The 26,235-nt window shown below is 39.0% G+C and overlaps 1 protein-coding gene across 9 annotated transcripts in view; it reads left to right on the top strand.

The window, feature by feature from the left end:
• ANKS1B (ankyrin repeat and sterile alpha motif domain containing 1B) overlaps nt 1–26,235 on the top strand; it is a 746,271-nt gene that overhangs the window by 405,502 nt on the left and 314,534 nt on the right. For all 9 annotated transcript variants that reach the window (XM_050934354.1, XM_050934390.1, XM_050934374.1 and 6 more), the window contains 2 exons: nt 3,629–4,209; nt 8,877–8,949. In XM_050934354.1, coding sequence (XP_050790311.1) covers nt 3,629–4,209; nt 8,877–8,949 — 654 coding nt within the window. The remainder of the gene's footprint in view (nt 1–3,628; nt 4,210–8,876; nt 8,950–26,235) is intronic.

Raw genomic sequence — 26,235 nt, 5'->3', positions numbered from 1 at the left:
TTTAAAGCTCACATTGGTTCTCATAGAAATGATAGAGGGGTCCCTCCTGTCCTTGGGGCCAGTGATACAGAAAACAATACTTACTTCTAGAGGCCGTAATTTAGGGCTATTGAATAGTACTACAGTTCAATGTGATGCATTCTCCATGTTTCCCCCTAATTCTTGGCATCACCTGGCTGGAGCAGCATGGTTCCTTGCATCTCCTGGTAAGAAAAGATCAGCTTCTCCTCTGAATGCTGCCCCAAGTGGCCTCACCTGCCTAAGTGCAGGTGGCCCCACCCCCGTAGTCCAGGACTCCTGCAGCCGGTCAGAAGTGAAAGCACCTGTTTGGGAATGCCAGATGGCAGCAGCTAGAAAGAAAGGGTCACTTCCAAGCCTGAGGCCCCATCTCCCTGAAAAGTATGGGGATTATGTGGACGTTTTAGGAAAGAAGAACGCAGACACACTACCTCCACACAGGGACTATGACTGCCCCATAGACCTGGAACCCCGGGTGAAGGTCCCTTATGGATGGATCTATGTAATGTCCAAGCCCAAGTTAGGAGCCCTTCATGTGTGCATCCAGGAAAACCTGGCCTAGGACTTCAGCTGGCACGCCATCTCCTTAGCAGGGACTCCAGTTCTTTTCGTTAAGAAAAAGGATGAGACGCTATGCTTTGCATAGAATATCAGGTCCTAAGCCTGGTGACGGTCTGAAACAGGTATACTCTCCACATGATCTTGGAGTTTCTGATCTGCCAGAATTTTCACCAAACTGGACCCATGGGACACTTATAACCTAGTGCGCATCAGGGCAGGTGACAAATGGAAGACTGCCTTTCAAACCCGCTTGGCACTTCAAAAATTGAGTTATGCCATTCCGGCTGACCAACACTCCTACAATCTTTCAACACTTCATGAATAACTTAATTAGAGACATCCTTGACTAGCATGTAATCAGATATCTTGATGACATACTTGTCTTTTCAGATAATCCTGAGCAGCATTGTTACGATGTTCATTCCATCCTGGAAAGATAATGGACAGAATTCTTGGGTTACATCTTTTCCCCAAAGAGTGTCAAGATGAATCCCCAGAAGGTGGAGGCTGGATGCAACTGAAGTCCAGCCACACAAATAAACCAGGCGCAGCACCCACCGAGAGGAAGGGTGCCCCCAAAGAGGTGTGTAACAAGGATGCAGGGATTAGAACCTTGGTCTGGCGAGCCTGGGACAGCTGATAGTCCCACAGTGCCCCCACATGGCCATACCAAGCTGCAGACAGTGAGTATTGTAAAGAGTAGGCACCACAGTAAGCCCAAGAGATCCAGAGTAACAGAACCCTGTGAGCCTCTGATTGGCCAAGTGCCCTATTTAACCCTGGAGTGTGCCCATGAAGTTGTCTGGGCAACCACACAGACTTTGGGCCTGCTGTGAGTCCAGACCTCACCTTGTCTCTTGGTCTCTGGCTTCTGATCTCAGCCTCATACTACCTTTGATCTCTGGTCTCCTACACCAGCCTGACTTTGACCATGACTCTTGCTTATTGAATCCAGCTCTAGTGATTCCTCCAACCCCTGCTCACCAATTACTCTCTCTAACATGCAGACCACAGTCCAGCTGTGACTGCTAGGCCAGACCACCTACGACCAGGTCCCTTACACTAAAAACCCTCAGAGTGACCAGTAATAAAACCAAGCAAATAAATAAATATATATATATATATATATATATGATTTATTTAGAGAATATTCAGTGTTCAACTCAAAACAGGGAAAAGAAAGGATTGCATACAACAAACTATTAGAATATTCTATTTAAAGCAAACTATAGAAAGGAAAATGCCTAAAAAAAGAAAAGGCAAACTACCAACTAACACTTCTAAGTAAATTAGACACAACCAGAGAGAGAGATCTCACTGTCATGGTTATTAGATGCACAGTCAGAGTGTTCCTGTTCTCTCAGCAGAGTCAAGTAAGTCTTCTTATATACAACTGCCACCTTCTGAATATACTCTCCAGGTGACACCTCCACAGAACTCACTCAGCGACTTTCAAAAGTTGAAAGAAAATAAGGGGTTTGCTCTCTTTTTTATCCCCCAAAACAGCCTTCCTGATGTCACTGATTCTGCAAACTCTATCACATCCCACGTCCACTTCTTTGCCATAACATCCTACAACTTCTCTGTTCCAAAATGCTCAGGTCTGCCTAACAGATATATTTTAGGCATCTGTTTTTCAAAGAAGATAAAGACTCTTTTTCTTTAACAGGGTTCTACATTCTTTCTAGTTCTGCTTAGTATTGTGCAATAGTGTTAAGCAATGTGCTTGAAAGAGTAGTTCTCCAGTTTTTACAAACTATTGACCAGTGAAAGAAGAGGGCCTCTTGTGTTCAATCTCCTCTCCCAGCTCTCTAGATCTCCCACTGCTTGTTTCTCTCATTTTGTTTCATTTTATAGACCATCAGGAAGGTTTCTATGGACCATAGTTTGAGAACCATGGTTTATGACAAGTTTAAGCAAATTGTAGGAAACTGATCGACTTTCTTGCAATTTATGATATGGTGATAAATTTTATTCCTTCTGATAGCTTCACTATGTGCAAAATCAAATTTACTTTTAAGGTTTTTACATAGTTTTTACGCTGATACAATTATTTCCATTAGAGATGTGATATTTGGTTTGTTTTTTAACTGAATTAGTTATACAGGTACAACCTTAGTGTAGCCACAGTTATGCTGCTATAAAAGCACCAGTAATAAGGTGCACCTTTCACTGCTATAACTGCATCCGTACTAAGGGGGGTGGTACTGCTTTAACTTTACCAGTATAGTGAATGCAGTACAACTTTTGTGTGTGAAGAAGCCCTCAATCCTTTCTCTTGGCCTGCATAGATACAGGTTTACAAGGGCAAATACATTCCTAGTGGTTGCTAAAAAAGTATGTTTTGTACTAAATCATACAGAAAGCTTATTTTTAAAAGAGAAGAGACATGGGATATTTTGGAGACAATAAAATGTATTTGATTTCCTATTCTTTTTTTACAATGGCTGCTGTTACTTTGAAACTCTTTTTGCAAATTTGCAAGAAATAAAAACAAAATCCAGAACTGTTCTTTTGCTGTTGTCAGGAAAAATGAATCCTAGTTTAGATGCAAAGTTATTAACTAGGCTGTAGAAAGAGTAATTATTGACAGTACAATATCTGTGTCAATCATAGTTGCACATGCATTTTACCACGTAAAAGTGTACACAAATAATTTAGTTTATACCAGATTGTATCATTTGTACCTATTTCTTCTCAACAGCAAATTTAGAGAAACCATCAAGTTAATAGATTAAAATGACCATTAGTATCTTAACAATTCCCCTTTCTACTAGCTGTTATTTACAGTGCTCCCAAAGTGCTCGTGTTTATTTTCCAACCAAAGCAGACCAGTTAATTAAATTTATCAAGAAAAAAACAAAGTGCAACTTTCTAACAGATTAATAATAAACCAGTGCATGATGCTGTGATAGGAAATATCAAGCTTCTGTTTCCATACATATTTAAGTACTAAAGAGCATACAAAAAATGTTCCTGTGTTCAGACCAGTATGATTTTAAAGGTATTTGATGCAAATTATAAACAAAAAACCCTTACTATTTTGCAGAGAATCTTTGTCAGCAAGAAACATCCACTGAAAACAAGCTTCCCAAAGGACACCCTGCTGAGCAATTTGCTGGTCTACTTCATGGGTCTTCACCTGCATGTGACCCACCTGAAAATCCATTTCAACTGTATGGTAAAGCAAACCATTGCAGCGATCCGCAGGAAAGCAGTTTAAACAAGAACACAGTACAACAGAGACAGCTACAGCAGGAAAACAACCCTGATGCTCCAGCTAAGAAAAAAAAACCACAAGTTGTAAACAGAACCATATTTCATACTAAAATTAATCCATTAGAAAATCATACATTGGTTGGCCCAAAAACAAGAATAGGCGAGCAATGGATTATTACTACTGGGGGATTTGTGGAGCGAGCATGCACACTTGGGAGGATTCGATCTTTGCCAAAGACACTGCTTGAAATGCATTTATCCAAAAATGTTTCGAAGTCTGACTCTAATCTCATCTCCTACCCACCTAATGGGAAAAAATCAGGAAGCAACTGGAGTGAACCCACACAAAGCCAACAAAATTCTAAAGGAAATTCTGAAAGAACACCATCCTTCACTTCAGAATGGGAAGAAGTAAGTCTTTGGTCACTTTACACACAAACAAATGCATAAAATTGTGAAGAAACTATTCTCTTATCAAAGTTACTGGGGGAAGAAATTATTAAGTGAATATGCCCAAAAACAAATCCTCAGGGAATGTGTATCATGTGGTAATACTTAGTGGTTTGACAGCTGGGACAAAATGGAATGCACTTTTGCTCTCAGTGCCAAACGCTTAGCGAAGTCTGTTGTTTCCATAGGAAATTAAGTCAACCAGAAGTAATCCTGTAACTTTCTGTGATGTTCAGGAGAAAGCATATATTTTATCCTACTAAACCTCTTCACTACTGGAGTTTATAAACCTGATAAAATACCTTCACATTGCTGCTCCTCCTTGCTATTTCTATGCTTGTTGATTATTTCCATTAGCCCCTTTAGGGCACCAGTTAATGCCCACAAGGGACAATAGAAAATGGCAGATATGAAAAATCTGTAGATCGTACTTTAAGTGGAACAAAACATGTTGAGTTTCCACAAGCCCTTGCGACATAACACATCCTCTGACAGTCGATCACCCTTGTACACAGCACTTCATATATTCCTGGTCCTCACAGGAATGAGTGGGTGTTGGAGGAGAGCTGTTCCTAGGGCTGTTTTGATTTGGGATGTGGGTACACATTATTGCTGCTTTTGTGGTGCGTTTGAAGGACATTTTGCTGTAGTTTCAGAATTTGGTTTAAAGTTTTCAATATTTTTATAGCGTCTATACACTAATTCAGTTTTTTCCTTATTGCTGTGCCAAGTGTTAAGCATTAAATTGTCCCCAGTAGACACTGAAGTTCCCATCTTATTGTCGTGAATGAGTTGGGAGAGGGGGACATTTGAAATTTTGCAACTGTTGTGTAGCTGCAGTCGCCTTTCTTTAAGAGTAGTATCTCTCCCCAGACATACACCCCCCATGTCATGACCTATAAAGAAGGCATGAAAGGTGTGGAGGGGTTTGGGGGTTTGGTTTGGTTTATTTTTTACACTTGTTTTTCAAAATTAGAAATGTATGTCCTATCTTTCCTGGAAGATTCTCTAGTGACTAGTAAAGTGATGATATTGCAAGATTCAAGAGGGTGAAAACTGAGCAGTTGAGAGGGGAAGGCCTTTTAGCCCCTGTTTGAAGATTCTTTTAAAAATAATGTTATCACCTATTTGATGTCAATGACTGACTAACAGAGAGAGAGAACATTTTAGTTAGTTATGCCACCTCTTCCTTTCAATTGAAATGTAAAGACTAACAGTGCATACCCTCGAGATACCCATTAGCTTCTCTAGTAAAACCAAGGACAACAGAGACTGATATTCTAAAGCTTGTCTACATTTAGGTTTTGTTTGCTTGGTTTGTTTGTTTGCTTCTTTTGCATACAAGGGTTTGAAACTGAGCTAAGCCATTTTCTGGTGCAAGTCATTTTTTACACCAGTGCACCTCTACCATCTACCCTCACTGTTTGCACTGTAATGCTACTACCTGAACTAACTCCAGTGGAGACAAGCTCCAGGGTATTTAAAAATATTTAAAAGGCAGAAAAAAATTGAAAATAACCCCAAAACTTTCACACGCTCCTTTTGTCTCAAAACCTCCCTCAATTTTTAAAAGGTTATTGCAGGTCACTTTTACAGCTGATTTAATAGGGTCTCAGCAAGGTGGCTTGAATTGTGAAGGCTATATCTTCTCAGTGAAAAGATGCTTAGAGTTGCATTATAATCTCAGTCATGGGTATACATTTTAGGGAAATCATGACATTACTGAGATCAAAATTTGACCCTTTAAAAATGAAAACTTCATTTACCAAAAATTGTTTAGTGGTTCTAAAATTGCAGATGCTGGGATTTTTATATCATCTCTCTGATTTTTCTCCTGTCAGTGGTATTATCACATAGGAAAAAGTAGAACTCTTCTTTCCTATGAGCAAACAAACAAAAATTATTCTATTTCCAAACACTTTTTACTTATTGTCATCATGCTTTCTCACTTATTGTACCATGCCAGCCCTTGGGCCCACTTTTTTGTTTTATGGTCTTTCTTGGAAGGGGGCAGGGGGAAGAATATAGAATTAAATTAATAAAGAATTCAAGGAGGGTATATGGTTAATCAAAATCAACATGGGTTTATTAAAAATAGATCCTGTCAAACTAACTTGATGTCTCTTTTTTTAATGAGATTACAAGTGTGGTTGAGACAGGTAATAATGTTGATGTAATATACTTCTGTAAGGGGTTTGACATTTTGTTTTTAAAATGACAACAATTTAAAATTAAAGTGGAACACATTAAATGGATTAAAAGCTGGCTAACTGATAGATCTCAAAATGTCATTTAGTGGGCGTGTTTCTAGTGGGGACTTGGTCTTGGCTCTATGCCCTTTAACATTTTTATCAATGATATGAAAGAAAATATAAAATCATCACTGATAAGATTTGCAGATGAAAAAAAAATTGGGGAGTGGTAAATAATAAAGATGACAGGTCACTTGTACATAGTGATCTGGATTGCTTGGTAAATTGGGCACAAGCAAACAAGGTGTGCTTTAATACCACTGAATGTATACATGTAGGAACAAAGAATGTAGGCCATATTTACAGGATAGGGGACTCTATTCTGGAGAACAGTGTCTCTGAAAATTTTTTTGAGGTTATGGTGGATAATCAGCTGAACATGAGCTCCCAGTGCAACCCTGTGGCCCAAAGAGCTAATGCAATAATTGGATGCAAAAATAGGGGAATTTCACATAGGAGTAGAGAAGTTATTTTACTGCTGTGTTCAGCATTGGTGTGACTGCTACTGGAATACTATGTCCAGTTCTGGTGCCCACAATTCAAGAAGGATGTTGATAAATTGGAGAGAGTTCAAAGGAGAGTCACCAGAATGATTAAAGGACTAAAGAACATACCTTATAGTGATAGACTCAAGGAGCTCAGTCTATTTAGCTTAACAAAGAAAAGATTGTTACAGTCTATAAGTGCCAACATAGTGAACACATATTTAATAATGGGCTTTTCAGTCCAGCAGAAAAATCTATAAAACAATCCAGTGGCTGAAATCTGAACCTACACAAACTGAGACTGGAAATAAGACATTTTTTTAACAATGAGAGTAATTAATCAGTGGAACAATTAACCAAGGATTATAGTGGAGTCTCCATCACTGGCAATTTTTAAATTAACACTGGATTTTTTTTCTAAATGATATGCTTTTGGAATTATTTTGGAGAAATTCTGTGGATGGCTTGTGTTATACAGGAGGTCAGGCTACAGGATCACAGTGGTCGCTCTGGCCTTGGAATCTATGAAACTAGTAAAAACCTACAAATTAACAAATGTGCAAAGGCATCTTGCGAGGAATGCAATATGGCCCCACAACTCATATCACACCACAGTAGGCACAATTATATTTTCCATCAGTAGGCTGGAAAAACAAACAAACAAATAAATAGAGGATTCAGAAAATTACCCTACAATTTTAAATGAACAAGCAAGGTGGTGCTTAAAAACCCAAACCAATATCTCTATCCATTAGTGTGACAGATATGTCAATTTCCTGCAATATCTTTGGGAGATCTTACTGTATTAAGTTTACATATCATTGTGGGCCAGGGATTTTTTTTGTTTGTTTTTATGTTTTCTGTGTAATGCTTTTTACCTTAAGAATACCTGTGCTTATTTGTACAGGTCCATGAGGTGATTTATAACCACTGTCAATTACACTGTTCATAAGCCTTCAGAGAGAAAGCAAAGCACAGATGCTGGCCTCTTTAGGCATTCTGGCTTGCTGAGAATATCACAGTGTAGGCAAGGAACCATATAGTCTGGAAAAGCCACAGTGAAGTGGGAAAGAGAGGCAGGTCTCCACGCAGGAGAGGTGACAGCTGAGGAGCCAATAGCCTATAATGGGTGTCCTGGACGAACAACTAGCATTGCTGTTTATATAGTCCACTAATGGCTTACAAACATCATCAAACAAGTCAGTGCTTCATTGCAGCCTATAAATTAAGTTCCTATTTTATAGATTATAAAGGCAAAAGGGGCTATTGGGTTCATCTAGTCTGACCTCCTGTATAACACAGTTCATAGAACTTCCCTGAATTAATTCCTCAACAAATTCAAGCATATTTTTTAGAAAAACATCCAACCTTGATTTAAAAATTGCTAGTGATGGAGAATCCATCTAGGAAAGTTGATCCAAATGGTTAATTTTTCTCACTGCTCAAAATTTGTGTCTTTATTTCCAGTCTGAACTGGATCTTGTTATACCTTTGTCTGCTACACTGAGGATTCTATTATCAAATTTTTGTTCTTATAAACTTACAAACTGTGATCAATTCACCTGTTAGCCTTCTGTTTGTTATGCTAAATTGTCACCATTTATATATCTTAACTTTTTCATTATTTATATTACATACATCTAAAGTATGACAAAGTAATTGAAAGTATACTGATACAGTAATATGTGAATAGGAGTTTGTGAATAGGAAAAGAAAAAGGAAAAATAAAAATTCAACTTTGGAGAAGCTGGCCTTTACATTTTTCTTTGAATCTTCTTGATTGTATTATTGTTTTTATAACAATAATAATGCCCTAGTTTCTCCACTTGAAAAAATGTAATAAATTACAATCATTGAGTTCGAGATATTTTTCCTGCTTTCTTTTTTGCAGATTGATAAAATAATGAGTTCCATAGATGCTGGAATTAACACTGGGCTAGAGGAGATGAATGATGATACTGCGGGTAAGAAAGAAAATCTTTCTTTTCTTTTCTAAATATTACTTAATAGGCTTGCTTTTAGGACACCTAGGAAGATTGGTGATAGAATTCTGCAAAGTAACACAATATTTTGAAATCACCTTATATTTATTTTAATACCAATGGACAGAATTAATTTCATTCACTTTCACAGATGCAGTATGCAAGCTATTCTAGAATCATCACTGTAAAAGGCATATTGGAATCATTAATGTTGTTTTGAAACCTTAGCAGAGAAAAAGTTGTCTTCGATAGGGAAAAGATATTGTCTTCAATAGGGAAAAATTTTAAAACTCATTCAGATGAATCTTTGTTGTTAATGTTGGGATCCCTACTGTAGACAGCCCACCAGCTGGTGACACTGTTTTAAGCACCATGTTATCTAACCCTGCTTGAAGCAAATCTTTGACACTGCCGAAAATGGTGCTGACAGCTTGTGCTGACAGTCAGAGACTGGTGTTAGCAACTGTGGGAAATTTTTCAAACTTTTCCTAGTATAGACAAACCTGAGGTATCTCAGTCATAGCCACCATGTTGGGCAGGGGTTATGCATTTTATCATTTAGGTAAAATAAATAAACCAGAGTATTCCAATAGCTAGCTTTTTCATGGAGCAATACTGGTGTCTATACTAGAGGAGACTATGCATCTTATTAATTAGGCAGAAGTAATTGCTAGTTGGTAAAAAGGAAATCTGGGAAAAATCTGGGGAAATAACAGACTTGAATGCAAATATGGTTACAAAGAAGTACATGGCACATGCAGATTTGTTTCTGGAAGAGAATGATCAGCATGGTGGAAAAACCAGGAAGGTGAAATTAAGAGAGACTGAAAAAGCATGTTGTGCTGACTTTCTAGAATTTGTACTGCTCTGAAGCAGAATTATGGAGAGAGGACCTCTAGGCAGTGAATTGTTTCCTAAGCCATGGTAAGGCTTCTCCAGCCAGGATGACAATGATTGTTATTAGTTTGGACTATAGTAGCACTCAGAGACATCAACCAAAATCAGAGCTTCAATATGAAGAAATGCAAGAAAAGGGGTGGGGGGTGAGGGCTAGGGAAAAGGGAACAACAAAAGAAATGCTAAAAGGCACGTAAGGTTACATAGCTTCGTTATATGCAGATAAATCCCCATCACTTCTTGTGACCAGATGTTCATTTTCCCTGTGACTTTTTTTTTTAAATTGTGTCAGGTAAGCCTCCCAATAATTCTAGCCATTGAGCACATGTGCTTTATGCCTTATCAGGGGCCATTATTTTCCATACTCTTTCCTGACACTCACATGTGACGTTTGGTTCTCCAGCCCTTTCAACTAGCAGGAGATTGACTGTGTTTTTCACTCTTCTGTTCCAAAAGAGCCTCCTTCCTGTCAGTTTGCAGCTGGCTGACATCTCAGCTTTTCCTATACCACCTTTTCTTTATCAGTGTAAGTTCAGCTGAGCTCCATTATATAATTCCACCATCAGCGAAGAATCAGAAGTATACAAATGAACAAAGACTATATTTTTCTTATCTAATCATTTTTAATGCAAACAAAGCTCCCTTTAAAGAAGTGCCAGTCTCTTTCAGAGCTTGCTACAAACAGCATCACCATTACAGTTTTCACTTTATAAGAATTCTCTGTAGTAACTCAGAGCTTTCTCCACCTAATGTCCCATCACCAGCTTTTAGCAGTCGCAGATCAGCTACATGTCATAGGCAGTTTCATCATACCATCACCTCCATAAACTTATCATACTCAGTCTTGAAGCCAGGTAGGTTTTTTGCTCCCACTGCTCCCCATGGAAGGCTATTCCAGAACTTTACTCCTCTGACATTTAGAAATCTTTGTCTAATTTCAAGCCTAAATTTGTTAATGGCTAGTTAATATCTATTTGTTCTTGTGTCAGCACTGGAGCTTAAATAACTACTCTCCCTCCCTGGTATTATCCCTCTATGTTTATAAAGAGGGATCATTTCTCCCCTCACCCTTCTTTTGGTTAGGCTACACAAGTCAAGTTCTTTGAGTCTCCTCTCATGAGGTAGGTTTTCCATTCCTCGGACCATCCTAGAAGCCTTTCCCTGCACCTGCTCCAGTTTGAATTCACCTTTCCTTACATACTAAATTTGAAAAAGACTTCAGCTAGATAAAGTTACACTTTTTAAAACACATACACAGAAAGAACATTGTTTGATTTACCTGTATCTTAGAAGGCTGTGATAATGGCACCTTTTCAAGAAATACCAGTGTACAAGACAGAAACTCCTCTAAAATCAAACAGATGGCTTTTAGTGTCATGCTTCAAAGAATGCATGCAGGGAGAAAGCCATCTGAAAAAGGAGTAAAGGGAAAAAACTAGTTTAGCAGGGAGAACTCATCACAGAATCATCTTGTATATCCAAAAAGCATATAAAGAAGCAGCAAGAGCTCAGTGATATTAAACAATTCTTATTACATACTCTAACATTTCCAAGATCTATCTATTTATCTTTCTTTCTTTCACTTATTTTATTATTTATTTATTTATAGTTGATATGATTGCATCTTTTAAAACTATTATATCTGAATGAGATTTAATGTGAATGCTAGCAGTATCTTCTATTTTGGCCTGTGTCTTTGCTCTGTTTTGTGTAGCCCTGATTGCAACAAGGTCCTGGTCTGTGGCTGGGGCTACTAGGCATTACAGTAATACAAATAATAAATAATTAGAGATGAGTGAAATTTTTCAGACAAATAATTTATTCATCAAACAATGCAGTTTCAGGTTGACTGAAACTTTTAGCAAATTACTGTCAAGTTTGCCAGATGTTTGAGCTGAACTAAAAAAGTCAATTTTTTTCAGTAATGTCAAAATTAAATGTTTTGTTTTGACCCCAAAAACTAATTTAGATTTTCTTGTTTTGACAGGAACAAAGCAAAGAATTCACAACACAGTTAGGGGAAGAGGTGTTGTTGCAGCTGCTTTCCTTGTAAGCTTTACAGCAGTGGATAGAGTGTGGAAATATGACTCTATAGCTTTGTAGTTAGGGCACTCACCTACAATGTTGTAGGAGACCCAAATTCAAGTCATGCACAAAGGTAGAAGAAAGCCATCATGTCTTTCCTCTCCCCCTCCCAGATCCTGCACTGAACACAGCTCAACCGCTCATGAGGCTTAAGCCTATACTTATATAGGAAAATTAATGTAATATTAAGTGACAATTGTTTTATATAATCTCATATTTTAAAATAGTTAATTTTCTAAATTGCATAGATATATCAAATCTCCTGTAGTTTTATTTAAATGTCTTTGTAAGAGAGTTATAGAGATGCAGACTGAAAATGGTGAATTACTATTTAGAGTTCACTGTAGAAGTCAGAAAGATTTCTGCGAATGTTACGTTCATTTGTTTGAAAGTGGTTACGTTATTTCATATCATTTTCAGAAAACATCAGTTTTCTTATATAGTAATGTAATTTAACAATCAATAAACATTCAAATAATATACACTCTGAAATGTAATATGAAATGATACACTTCATTTTTATTTGTCTTCATTTATTAGTATGCTGTGGTATTTTCAACATATATTAGTAGAGACAGCAGTTAAAGGAAATTTACACACACATACACTTGGTTTAACAAGTATGAAAAGGTTTTCGATATTGCATAGTATCTCAGTATCATTGAATGATATTTTTTGTGTATGAAATATATGACGTGCATTAATAATAGAATGGCTAAATATAAATCTGCACTGTGATGATCGTTATGAAAACGTGAGTTAACTGCTGCCAATCTAGAGGTGGAGTTTAATCAACTAAACAACTGGGTTTTTTTTTATTTTTGGCAGACAAGATACTTAAATTTGATTAGTAATATGCATCCTGCAAGTCTTTAGAAAAGCAAATAAGCTGAAATATCAACCATCTGCACTTCCTTGTAAAATAATAATAATTAATAATAAGGTTCAAATTCACATTTTCGTTTGCCGGATTATAAGCACATTTTTCTAAGTATTTTTTTCTTTCAAGGAGTGCAAAGTAGTGTTTCCAGATTAATGAGAGACTCATGGTTGCGCTGCAACAATGCAGAGATATGGGGCTCAGATTTGTTTATTTCTGAAAGTTACTTGAAAGGGAATAACTAAAAGACTTAGCCACTTTGGGGAGAAATGACTCTTGAACACAAGGAATAGGAAGTACATCGTACTAGAAATTAGAATGCTTCAGGGATCTAGTATTTAAATGGGTGATGAGTTAGGCTAATCCTGGATGGTTCCACATCAAAGCGAGTTTGAAGAACATAAGAAAAGCCATAGTGGGTCAGATCATTGGTCCATATAACCTAGTATCCTGTCTTCCAACAGTGTCTGGTGCCAGATGCTTCAGAGGGAAGGAACAGAACAGGGCAATTTATAAAGTAATCATCCCCTGCCATCCAATCCCAGTTTCTGGCAATCTGAGATTTGGGGACATGCAGAGCACGTGGTTACGTCCCTGACCATCTTGGCTAATAACCATTGATGGACCTATCCTCCATGAACTTATCTATTTTTTTAAACTCAGTTATGGTTTTGGCCTTCAGAACATCCCCTGGCACTGAGTTCCACAGGTTGACTATGTTGTGTGAAGAAGTACTTCCTTCTGTTTGTTTTAAACCTGTTGCCTATTATTTTCATTTGGGTGACTCCTGGTTCTTGTGTTAGGTGAAAGGGGTAAATAACATTTCTCTATTCACTTTCTTCACACCATTCATAATTTTATAGATCTCTATCATATCCCCCATTAGTCGTCTCTTTTCTAAGGTGACCAATCCCAGCCTTTTTAATCTTTCCTCATATGGAAGCTTTCCATACCAGTAATCATTTTTGTTGCCTTTCTCTGTTTTTTTCCCACTTCTACTATATCTTTTTTTGAGATGGAGCAACCAGAACTACATGCAGTATTCAAGGTCTGGGTGTACCATGGATTTATCTAGTGGCATTATGATATTTTCCATCTTAATATTTATCCCTTTCCTAATGCTTCATAACATTCTGTTTGCTTTTTTTTTACTATAACTGCACATTGAGCAGATGTTTTCAGAGAACTATCCACGATGACTCCAAAATGTCTTTCTTCATTTTATATGGATAGTTGAGATTATGTTTTCTAATATGCATTACTTTTCATTTATCAACATTGTATTTTATCTGTCTTTGTGTTGCCCAGTCACCCAGTTTTGTGATATCCCATTGTAACTCTTTGTGGTCTGCTTTGGACTTATCTATCTTGCATAATATTGTATAAACTACCAACTTTTCCATCTCATTGTTCACCCCTTTTTCAGATCTTTTATGAATATGTTGAACAGCACCGTTCCCAGTACGGATCCTTGGGGGTCCCTACTATTTACCACTCTCCACTCTGAAAACTGACCATTTATTCCTACCCTTTGTTTCCTATCTTTTAACCAGTTATTGATCCATGAGAGGACCTTCCCTCTTATCCCATGACTGCTTACTTCACTTAAGAGGCTTTGGTGAGGGACCTGATCAAAGTTTTTCTGAAAGTTGAAATATGCTATGTCCACTGGATCGCCCATGTCCACATGCTTGATGATCCCCTCAAAGAATTCTAATAGATTGGTGAGGCATGATTTTCCTTTACAAATGCCATGTTGCCTCCCCCAACATGTAATGTTTATGTATGTATCTGATAATTCTGTTCTTTACTATAGTTTCAACCAACTTGACTGGTTCTCAAGTTAGACTTATCAGCCTGTAATTAGAAAGACTGCCTTTTTTACAAATCAGCATCACATTACCTGTCCGATAGTCATCTGATACAGAGGCTGATTTAAGCAATAGGTTACATACTATAGTTAGCAGTTCTGAAATTTCATATTTCAGTTCTTTCAGAACTCTTGGGTGAATACCATCTGGTCCTGCTGAATTATTACGGTTTTATTTATTGGTTTGTTCCAAAACCTCCTCTATACCTCAATCTGGGACAGTTCCTTGGATTTGTCACTTAAAAAGAATGGCTCAGGCGTGAGATTCTTCCTCACATCCTCTGTAATGAAGACCAATTCAAAGAATTCATCTAGCTTCTCTGCCACAGCCTTGTGTTCCCTGAGTGTTCCTTTAGCACCTCAGTTCTCCAGTGGCCCCACTGAGTGTTTGGCAGGCTTCTTGCTTCTAATATACTCCAAAAAATTGTCTGTTAATTTTGTGTCTTTTGTTAGTTGCTCTTCAAATTCTTTTTTCACTTCCAAAATCACAATCATCTTGGGGTCCACTTGGACATTTGAGGGACCTACGTGTGTAGAATAGATCCCAGAGGTTGTGGTTCATTTTCAGTTTAATAACTATAAGTGTTATTGTGTTTGCTCCTGCCTAGATGTACTGAAAAAAGGTGTGAAATGGTGCAGGAAGCCTCTCTCTCACATTCCATGTATCCATACAAGAGGCATCTTCCCCTTGAGCATTAAACTGCTTGGCTGGCTAATATGCTAGGTGGTGCTCCTTACTGCAGAAAGGCATATCCATAGCCACATTTCCCCACTACCTTTTGCACCTGCCGGAGTTAGGCTGTGGGTGTTTAGAATAGCACACACTATTCTTTTTTAAAATCTGGGTTGCTCCTAGTCAAATGGTGTGTTGCAGGTGAGGAAAGATTGCAACAAGCCACCTTTTCACTCTGCAGGGACCAAACACATTTTTGAGCACAAGGAGTGGGAGAGTAAAGTGAAGATAGCAGCACTAGGTTCTCCCATTGGGAAGGAATGGAGTGTGAGGCTGGGACATGGCCAAAGAAGGTGAATGAGAGCAAGAAGAGCTCATGCTACATTCTATAAGACTATAGCCTGTAGATGAGCTTTTGAGACCCATGCTTCCCAGAAGCTGGGAGTCCAGCTTCCTCTTCTTCCCCCATCTGTTGTGCACATGCTAAATGACGGGATACCAATACTCAAACATGGAATCTTCCCCTCCTTCAGGGTGCTTCTGCTTGTAAATTCTGCTAGAATTTGGCTTAAAAGATATCAAACTTTCTTTGTACGAAGGAAGACTTGTTGGGCAGGCCCTTTTCTCTGTTTGCTGCCATATGGTTGCAGCTTTGGCAAAGCAGTCTTCCTCCAAAGCTGTTAATATCCTTCCTCCTCAAGGGCTGAAAACAGATAAATTATAAGTACTTAATTAAGGCAGTATTTTAATTAGATATGTGTAGGCATGTTGGCATAAGGCTGTTTTCAGAGTGGTTAGTTATATATCTGCAATGCTATACTTTAATTGTAGTTTAGTTTGTTTAGTTTATAGCAATTGCTTCCTCTCTTTAATTGACAGCATCGTTAAACTTAGCACCTTGATATAATGCATCCAGTTCACATACTTTAATGAGATGCGCTCTGCTCATCTTTATTCCTTTGTTTAGATTTGTCATAACTGTCTGCTTCTCCCATTAGAGGGACAAGGTGGATGAGGTAATATCTTTCATAGAATCATAGAAGATTAGGGTTGGAAGAGACCTCAGGAGGTCATCTAGTCCAGCCCCCTGCTAACAACAGGACCAACACCAACTAAATCATCCCAGCCAGGGCTTTGTCAAGCCAGGCCTTAAAAACCTCTAAGGATGGAGATTCCACCACTTCCTCTCCACCCTCTTAGTGAAATAGTATTTCATAATATCCAACCTAGACCTCCCCCACTGCAACTTGAGACCATTGCTCCTTGTTCTATCATCTGCTACCACTGAGAACAGCCTAGCTCCATCCTCTTTGGAACCCCCATTCAGGTAGTTGAAGGCTGCTATCAGATCCCACCGCACTCTTCATTTCTGCAGATTAAATACGCCTAGTTCTTCTTGGAGTGCTTTTGACACAGTCCCACATGACATTCTCATAAGCAAACTAGGGAAATATTGTCTAGAGGATGAAATTGCTATAAAGTAGATGCAAAACTGGTTGAAACATCGTGCTCGAAGAGTAGTTATCAGTGGTCCATTGTCAAACTGGGGGGACATATCTAGTGGAGTTTTTCAGGGGTCTGTACTGGGTCCAATACTATTCAATATTTTAATTAATGCCTTGGATAATGCAGTGAAGAGTGTGTTTATAAACATTTGCAGATGGGAGGGGCTGAGAGCACTATGGATTAGAATTCAAAACCATCTTGACAAATTGGAGAATTGGTCTGAAATCAGCAAGATGAAATTCAATAAAGACAAATGCAAAGTATCCAGTGTAGTGTTAGCCGTATTGGTCCCATGATATTAAAGAGACAAGGGAGGAGAGGGAACCTGATAAAAGTCTTCAAATATGTTAAAGGGTGTTATAAAGAGAATGGTGACCAATTGTTCTCCATGTCCACTGAAGGTCCAAGATGTTATCCATCTCCAACATGTAATCAGTTTAATCTGCAGCAAGGAGATTTAGGTTAGATATTAGGAAAAACTTTCTAACCATAAGGATAGTTAAGCACTGTAATAGACTTCCAAGCAAGGTTGTGGAATCACCATCACTGAAAGTCTTTTAGAACAAGTTGGAGAAACACCTGTCAGGGATGTCTACGTTTACTTGGTCCTGCCTCAGCACAAGGGTCGACTAGGAGGCCTCTAGAGATCTCTTCCAATCCTTCACTTCCATGATTCTATAAGTGCTCAGCAATTTTTAAAATCAGTCCACTTATATGCCTAAATATGAGTTTAAGAGCCAAACTTCACAACCAGTTTTTAAAATTTTGACCATCATATTCTGTGTGTTCGAGTAATCTACTGTCCCACATAGGGAAAGAGATTTAGGATGAAATCCTTGCCCCATTGACTTCAGTTGATCCAAGATTTCACCCCTAGGGTTTGAAGTAGACTCTCTTGTAATGAAAGAATGGTGTCATCTGAAGTCTTCATTTATAATTTTCTTCTTTCTTTTCACTGTTAAGGAGTCAGAAAGTGGAAACCTAAGGAATTACTTACTAGTGAAGGACGAGTCATTTGACATTAGCATTATGTACCAGTGTGCATTTGAGTTCTTGACTCTGTAAGACCTAAAGTCAAAGAGAGAGTTTCACTCTTCTGCTGTGTTGTTCTGCAGGAAAACTGTGATATATTCTGCATAACATTCGTTTTTTAATGCCTGGGTCAATAATCTAAGTGGAATTTCAATATTTTTATTCAATTTCCATCCTATTTGGATGTCCATATCGGTGGATGTTGCATAGAAATTTGCTGTAAAGGGGAAAATTACCTGTAATTCTGCTTCTCTAAATATATTTTGCAGGTTTCTCGCTCCTGGGCCTTAACTGTAAGCTTTTAGAACATGTACAGTACAAAATGAGATTCCCCCCCCCCCCACCCCAACGTGCGCACACACAGGCCAAATCCAAGCTATAGTGCATTTGTAAACAGGTAGAAAGAGGGGCATGGAGCTGTTTTACAGCTGAGTGATGGAAAAAGCCCTTAGGCAGGCCTTAATAACAGCCTTGGCTCAAATCAGCTGAGCCGTGACATGAGTGAGACCAGCCAGGTCATAGCTATGTGAAATTCAGTCAAACATATCGTTAGATGTGGTCCTCTTGTAGTAACAGCATTGCCTGATGACTAGAAGAAACAAAGACAAATAAGAAACAAAGAGATAGGTGGACTTTGAGTATAAGCTCACTGAACATTTAGCATCAAACTTATGGAGAAGAGATTCCACAGGAACATTAAAATAATCTTGGCAGGACAATATGTGCTTTAATTTTAGAGATGAATCTAGGATGAAGTCACAGTACCACTTTATCCTTATAAAAATGGGTATAAGGTGGACCAGTAACTAGGGCTTAAAGTTCATTTACTTGGCGAACTGAAATCATTGGCACCATGGAAATTATTAGTCACGGACCAGAACCCATTGGACTAGGCATTGTATGGACACAGAACAGAAAGATAATCTCTGCCTGAAAGAGCTTATACCATAAGTATAAGACAAGAGACAACAGATGAATACATACTGATAGATGAGAGTTACAAGGAAATAATGAGATATTAGTCAGCATGAGAGGCAGTGGTCATAGTACATGAGCAGCCTAACTGTTGTCAACCTTTTTGTATACATCAACCAAAGGAGAATTTTGAGGAAGGATTTGAATGAGGCTAACAAAGTAGCTTTGTGGATATTTATAGGAAGTTCTTTCCAAATACAGTGGACAGCATGGGTGAAAGCCCAGATATGCTGGTTTGAAAAATTAGCAAGTGGTCAATGGAGATTTTCTCATTGGCCAGTTGGAGGCAGGAGTTGACAACACGATAGTGAATGAAAGGTGATAGGTAGGGTGGGGATAGACTGCAAAAATGAAGACAAACAGCTTATGTTTTTTGCACTACAGAACTCATACTAGCATATTAGTTTGAGAGTGGTAACTTTGCAGCAATCTGCTGTCCCATTAATAAAACACTAGACTATGTACATAGTTGGGTTCTGAATTAATTCTCCCTATGTTGAATTTGTCTCAAGATCTAACCAGTGTATGATGAAATTGGAGGTGAGGAGGGATTTCTATAACGTTTGGGGTTCCACCTAAATGTATTAGTTCAATCGCAAATTTATAGTGGCATCTAAATAGATGATAATAACCATCATGAGTCTAATACTAATTTTTTGTTTTACTGATATTGGGCATGTGCATGACGTGTGTGCTCTCCTTATGGGCCAAATTCATTCCAGATGTAACTTTACTCTAATTTAGTGGCATTTCACCTGAGATTAATCTGATCTATGATGTCCAAAATGGGTTTAGGATGGCTTTCATTTACCTCGAAGAACCTGTGTGTTTACTATTAGAGCAGGGGTTCCCAACGCGGTGCCCGTGGGTGCCATGGCACCCGTGGGGGCATCTAAATCCCCCTGTGTCCTGGCCGGCAGTCGAGCAGCCGTCAAAATGTCACCAAATTTCAGCGGTATTTTGGCGGATGCTTGACCGCCGCCACTGTCCTTCATCTAGCGCCCGCCACACGAAAAAGGTTGGGGACCACTGCATTAGAGGGTTTTTGAAGTCTGGATTTGTCACACTTAGAAAAAAGATTTCTTTCTTAGAGATGTAATTTTATTCTCCTTTTCCCCCAAGTATATTACACCACCATTTCAGCAAATGTTTTAGGAGGTTGTGGATTTATTTTTAGACATATGACCCTGTCAGAAGGGTTTGTGCTATCACACACAATTCATTGATATGACATGCAGAGATCCCTTGTAGGCTGATTGCCTCTTCTTTTCATGCAGCTTGTAACTGGGAAGTTCTCCCAAAGTTTAGCAGGTCACTTGAAATGAGTTCCCTCCTCAGTAGTTACCTTCAGTTTGAGGGGTTTTTTTTATTATTATTTGCCACAGAAATATATAGGTAGTTCATAACTATTTTTAAATGGTTAATGAAATTAGAACAAAGAAAACAGGGTAGATGGGTGCATTAATAAAGAGACTAAAATAATAAAAAAGGTTCCTGTAGTATATTAATCAATGATATAGTATTTTCTTATTTTGAATACTCTGTTAATTTTTGGTCAGAGCACCTTATAGTTTTATATTTTATATAAATATTTTTGAGAGTTAGGAATACTCAGTGCTGTACAAACAAGAGAAGACCCAATTCTTGCCTCCAAAGAGCTTGCAGTCTGTCAGACACAGACAATAGTTCAGATGCTTATGGTACATATACTGAATGTCTAATCTCAAAGCAGTGGTTGTTTTTTTTTAAATCTGGTTTTGGGTTATTCTTGAAAGTCTTTCCTTGAAAAAGCTATATCCCAGATTTAAAAGATCCTGAGAAAAGATCATTAAAGATATGGAGTGGCTCACATACAGTATAGGGAGATATAATGCAACCAGGAATTAAGTAAGCTTGAAAGGAGAATATGTAGAATTTATTTGAGGGAATTCAGTGAGGGGTTTAGTAAAAATAAGTAAGTCCCTCCTTTTAATACTGTACAATATTAGGAGAAAAAGGGGGCTCTGATGGGGTTTACAAATCCCATGCTAAAGCTGGGACAGGAGATGGGCTAGAGCAGTACTGGGCTAGGTGGGCCCTGCACTTTAGGCACTGCCGAGCATACTTCTCAGGAGAAAACCAGCATAAAGGGAAGGAACTTCATTAGCCCCAGGCAGTGGGGAAGGACAGAGGCCATTTACTAGAGGAGCCCCACTTTGCACTAAGGGAAGAGGAAGTTTCTGCCAATGAGATCTGGCTGTGAGTCCTCCACTCTTAGACACTTCCCAAGAGGGAGGGAGAACAGGGGTAGGGGCTTGAGAATGCCATGGGCATTGGCCCTAGAACATGAGGATTTTGAAGCAAAGACTTTAAGTCTGCAATGACCACACTCCAAACTGAGATGAAGGGGTAGCAGGAAGTGGCCCAGGGGAAGGTGAGCAAGTGAAGTGGTTGAACATAGGCCAGTGCACACCATTTCACTTTCAGGGCCCTGGGTTGGGACTCGGTGGAGTGGGAGGCCCAGGTCCCTCTGTCTACTCCAGACTATAAGACCTGGTTCCCAAGAAAGGCAGAGGTAGGGGTTTCCATCAAAAAGGTCAATCCAGGCAAGACCTTATCCAGCAAGCTGGGACACTTTGAACTAACAGAAAGGCTGGGATCAGAGGCCTAGACCACTAGGCCTGCTGACCGATCCAACCACCCTGCTATAGGTGCACTCAGAGCTAACGGCAGGTAAATTTAAAACAAATAAAAGGAAATACTACTACTTAATCTGTGCAATTCATTGTTTTAGTCAAATGGCCAAATTCTACTCTCATTTAAACCAGAGTAAATTTAGAGGAATCTATTGCTGTCAGGAAAGTTATTCTGTATTTGTAGTGATGTAACTAAGGTCAGAACTATATACTGTAGTTGGATTTTAAAAGGATCTGGGATAATTTTATGACTAGTAATAACATTGATGATGAGTGCTAATAGTAAGAATTCTTTGGTTTTATTTAGCACCTCTCATTGGAGGGTCTCAAAGCAATAAGATGGGGTATTCAGCAGTCAAGCCTTAGAGTATCTGCTGATTACTGCAGATGAAGGAAGGAATTTTTTCCTCCCGTATTGAGCATTGCATGATTTATCAGGTGCATTATGGTGTTCTTTCACCTTTCTTCAAAGCATCAGACAACACAGGCTACTGCTAGAGACAAGACTTCAGATTTTTCTTGCCATGTCACATCTGTTTTGGTAAAGGTGTCCCAGATACAACAGATGTATTGTAAATTACATTTACGTTTTTAATAAAGTGATTGTGTTAGTAAAAACAATGAGGAGTCCTTGTGGAACCTTAGAGACAAACAAATTTATTTGGGCATAAACTTTCGTGGGCTGTAACCCACTTCAGCAGATGCATGGGGTGGAAAATACAGAAGGCAGTTATAAATATACAGCATATGAAAAGATGGGAGTTGCCTGAGCAAGTGGGGGGGTCTGTGCTAATGAGGCCAATTAATTTAGGAAGGATGTGGCCCATTCCCACCAGTTGACAAGAAGGGATGAATATCAACAGAAGGAAAATTACTTTTTGTAGTGCTTACGAGGCCAATTCAATCATGATGAATGTGGCCCATTCCCAACAGTTTACAAGAAGTTGTGAGTATCAACAGAGGGAAAATTATATTTTGTAGGACCCAGTCGCTCCCAGTCTTTATTCAGGCCTAATTTGATGGTGTCCAGCTCTGCAGTTTCTCGTTGAAGTCTGGTTTCGAAGTTTTTTTGTTGAAGAATGGCCACTTTTAGGTCTGTTATTGAGTGTCCAGGGAGACTGAAGTGCTCTCCTACTGGTTTTTGAATGTTACAATTCTTGATTTCTCATTTGAGTCTGATTTGTGTCTCTACGCAAAAGAATAAATGGTAAGAATCAAGGTAACAGAAGCAGAAATCTACATATATAGGAATTAATTACGAGTATTAGAATAGAAATACTGGGTGCCCACTAAAACTATTTAACTTGGTCAGACAATATATGAAAAAGGAGACCTCCTTATTGAGACTAATAACTTGATGATCTCCCTTTTATACTTGGTTTAAAATTGAAACATAAATGAGAATAAAAACAAAGCTCCCCCCACCATAATTACAAAGAAGAGGTATTTCACAATTTCTCCCAGTGTTTGGCAAACAATTTAAATATGAGAGTGTGAAGGTTATAACAGTGAAATATCATGAGAGATGTTTGTTACAAAGTATCTTGCCTAGCTCCTTTTGATTTTTAAATTTAGTATATTAAAATATACTGCTATTGTCTTTCAGACATGGGTTAAGGTCAGGTATACAAAACTGAGCAAAAGTTTTCTGAGAATTTTTAAGAAGAGTGAGGCTGCACTGCAGGTAGAGCCAGGGAGCATAGTCTAGTCATGGGAAGAGAGGGTATATAAGGAAAAGTCTAGGTTCCAAAATTGTTCTGTTACATCTGCATGCATTTGGAATAACTCAGATGGAAGTCAGTGGAGTTACTCTGGATCTATATGAGTGTAAATGAGAGCAGGATTTTGCTCATGCAGTCAGTGGTGCTGGATCAATTTTTATAGTGGGAGTGCTGAAGGCAGAAACCATGTATTTGGGTTGTTATTACTACTTCAAGGCAGTGGGCGAGGCAGCACCCTTAGTTCCCGCACCTATGTATGCAGTCAGTAATGTGAATAGAAAGCTAGGGGAGTAAAAAGTCTGCCAAATTTAGAGAATGTAGGGTAGGGGAATGTTTGAGGATGAGGAGTCTGAATATGTTACAGATGGCAATCAAAAGCCAATACAAACACTCAAGGGGTGATACAGTTGGGATAAGAGACAAGAAATATGGTTTGAGCAGCAGTAACTTGGACAGACCTGAAGAATGCAATTTGAGACCTGAGAAGGCCAAGAAGCCAGAGATCAAGGTTGCGGAAGTGATTGCAAATGATGGTCAAGCCATAATTGTAGCAATACAGAAAGGGAAGTATTTTGGGGATAACTTAGAGCAGGGGTCGGCAACCTTTGACATGCGGCTCATCAGGGTAAGCACCCTGGCAGGCCGGGCCAGTTTGTATACCTACCCCGTCTGCAGGTTCGGCTAATTGCAGCTCCCACTGGCCGCGGTTCTCCGCTCCAGGCCAATAGGGGCTGTGTGAAGCGGTGTGCGCCAAGGGATGTGCTGGCCACGACTTCTCCCAGCCCCCATTGGCCTGGAGCAGCGAACTGTGGCCAGTGGGAGCTGTGATCGGCCAAACCTGCAGATGCGGCAGGTAAACAAACCGGCCTGGCCTGCCAGGGTGCTTACCCTGGCAAGCCGCGTGCCAAAGATTGCTGACCCCTGATTTAGAGGAAGGAACTGCAGAATTTAGCAACAGGCTAGACGGTGGTGGCTGAGAAGAAAGAGAAGTGGAATGTGGCAACAAGGTTGTGAGCATGAGTGACAGGAAAGATGGTTAAGTGGTGGGAAGGAATAGCGTGTGTGGGAAAGTAGAGACTATATAGTCAACTATTAATGTAAAAAGTAGAAGCTGTTGGAGTCTCAGAGGCTAATAAGTAGTGTAAGAATTCCCAGAACTATTACTAACTATACTAACTATCTGTATATCCAGATTTTATAGTTATCTTTATCTAGAGATAAATGAGTTGTACAAATAAGGCATGGGATGAATATTGCAAAGTATTCACCCTGTATCTCCCCAGCTTAGCTGTACATTGTACACAGATGGCTTATGTCACTTGTTATTTATAGATAAAATATCCATATGAGTTTTCCAATTGTTTAAAATGTGGGGCTATGAACTATTCTCTTTATCACCATTAATATTTAGGAACCGGCCAACATATATGGGCCTGATTCTCCTCTGCTTTACATCAAGTATAGGGGTTAATAATATAATTATAATGTATGGAGATATACCTATCTCATAGAACTGGAAGAGACCCTGAAAGGTTCTCAAACTTCATTGCACCACAACCCCCTTCTGTTAACAAAAATTACTACATGACCCAGGAGGGAGGATGGAAGCCTGAGCTCACCTGAGCCCTAGGTTGGGAAGGGCCAGGGCCAAAGCCAAAGCCCGAACCCCACTGCCCCGGGTTTGGGGACAAAAGCTGAAGCCTGAGGGCTTCAGCCCCAAGCAAGGGGCCTGTAAACTGAGCACAGCTGCCCAGGGCTGAAGTCCTCAGGCTTTGGCTTCGACTGTAGGAGGTGGGACTTGGGCTTCTGCCTCGGGCCCCAGCAAATCTAAATCAGTCCTGGTGACCCCATTAAAATGGGGTTGTGATCCACTTTGGGGTCCTGATCCATTGAGAACCACTGATCTAGTATATTCATTTACACCCATGTAAAGTGAATGTAAAAGTCTACCATATCAGAATGGCTACATTTTAAACCTGTTTTAGGTGTAAATGACTGCATAAGGTGTGAGGCAATGGAGAATTAGGTCTATATGTTTGTAAATTACATGGATAAAGTGTGATCTTTAACATCCTTTGCAGAGAACATGACATGCATAATACATTGTATGCCCCTGAATATATCAATAGGATTATATAAATTTGATAGAACAAATTATAAATAATTGGACTATTATGCTGCAGGCAAGTACACTGTAGAAGCTTGAAAAGAAGAAATAAAGATATTCCTATATTTTAATGACTTATTGAATCCCAAAACAACCTTTCTAGGTGACAAGCAAATTATGGGGTAAATGTTCAAAGCGTTTTGTGAGTTTTAATCACAAGCTTCCTATTAAAGTCAATGGGAGTTAGGAACCAAATGTATATATTCCAGTTGCACTGGCAAATTTCATCCCAAAGGCTCCTAAACATAACAAACACATATATATTCTCCATCCGCCACTGAAATACAGCCACCTCTGCAAAAACATGCCACAGGTAAGGAGGAAAAGCAAGAATACTTTATCCAACTGAAACTAAGGGGGAATTTTAATAGCCAAAATACATTAACTCAGGTTTTCCACATCTCTGATATGCTCTCCTTTTTTATTCTCCTGCTTGCCACCAATAACTCCAGCCTCAATAGTCCCTTTACCTCTTTCTCTCTTGTGCCTTTTATTTTTCTGATCTGGCCTTTATGCTTAAAATTCCTTCTCTGAACTCTGTCTGCCAAGCTAATTCCTTCACCACATTCAAATCCCTACCAAAAACCTCACTTCTATCATTTCACATAGTACAAGCCAGGGGGTTCAGGTGAGGTAGAGTAGAGGTTAGGTAGTCAAGAAATAATTTTTTAAAAAATATAATGGGTAACTCAATGATCTTATTGTCAGTCATGCCCTTCCTCTACCTCTTGGCCATTTGTGACTCTCACTTGTCATTCTAAATTTAGACTGACTTCAATAGGACACT

The sequence above is a fragment of the Gopherus flavomarginatus genome, chromosome 1 (assembly GCF_025201925.1).
Source record: "Gopherus flavomarginatus isolate rGopFla2 chromosome 1, rGopFla2.mat.asm, whole genome shotgun sequence".
NCBI classification, from domain to species: domain Eukaryota; kingdom Metazoa; phylum Chordata; order Testudines; family Testudinidae; genus Gopherus; species Gopherus flavomarginatus.
Note: the sequence above shows the minus strand (reverse complement) of the source record. Positions and strands in the feature narration are given on the sequence as shown.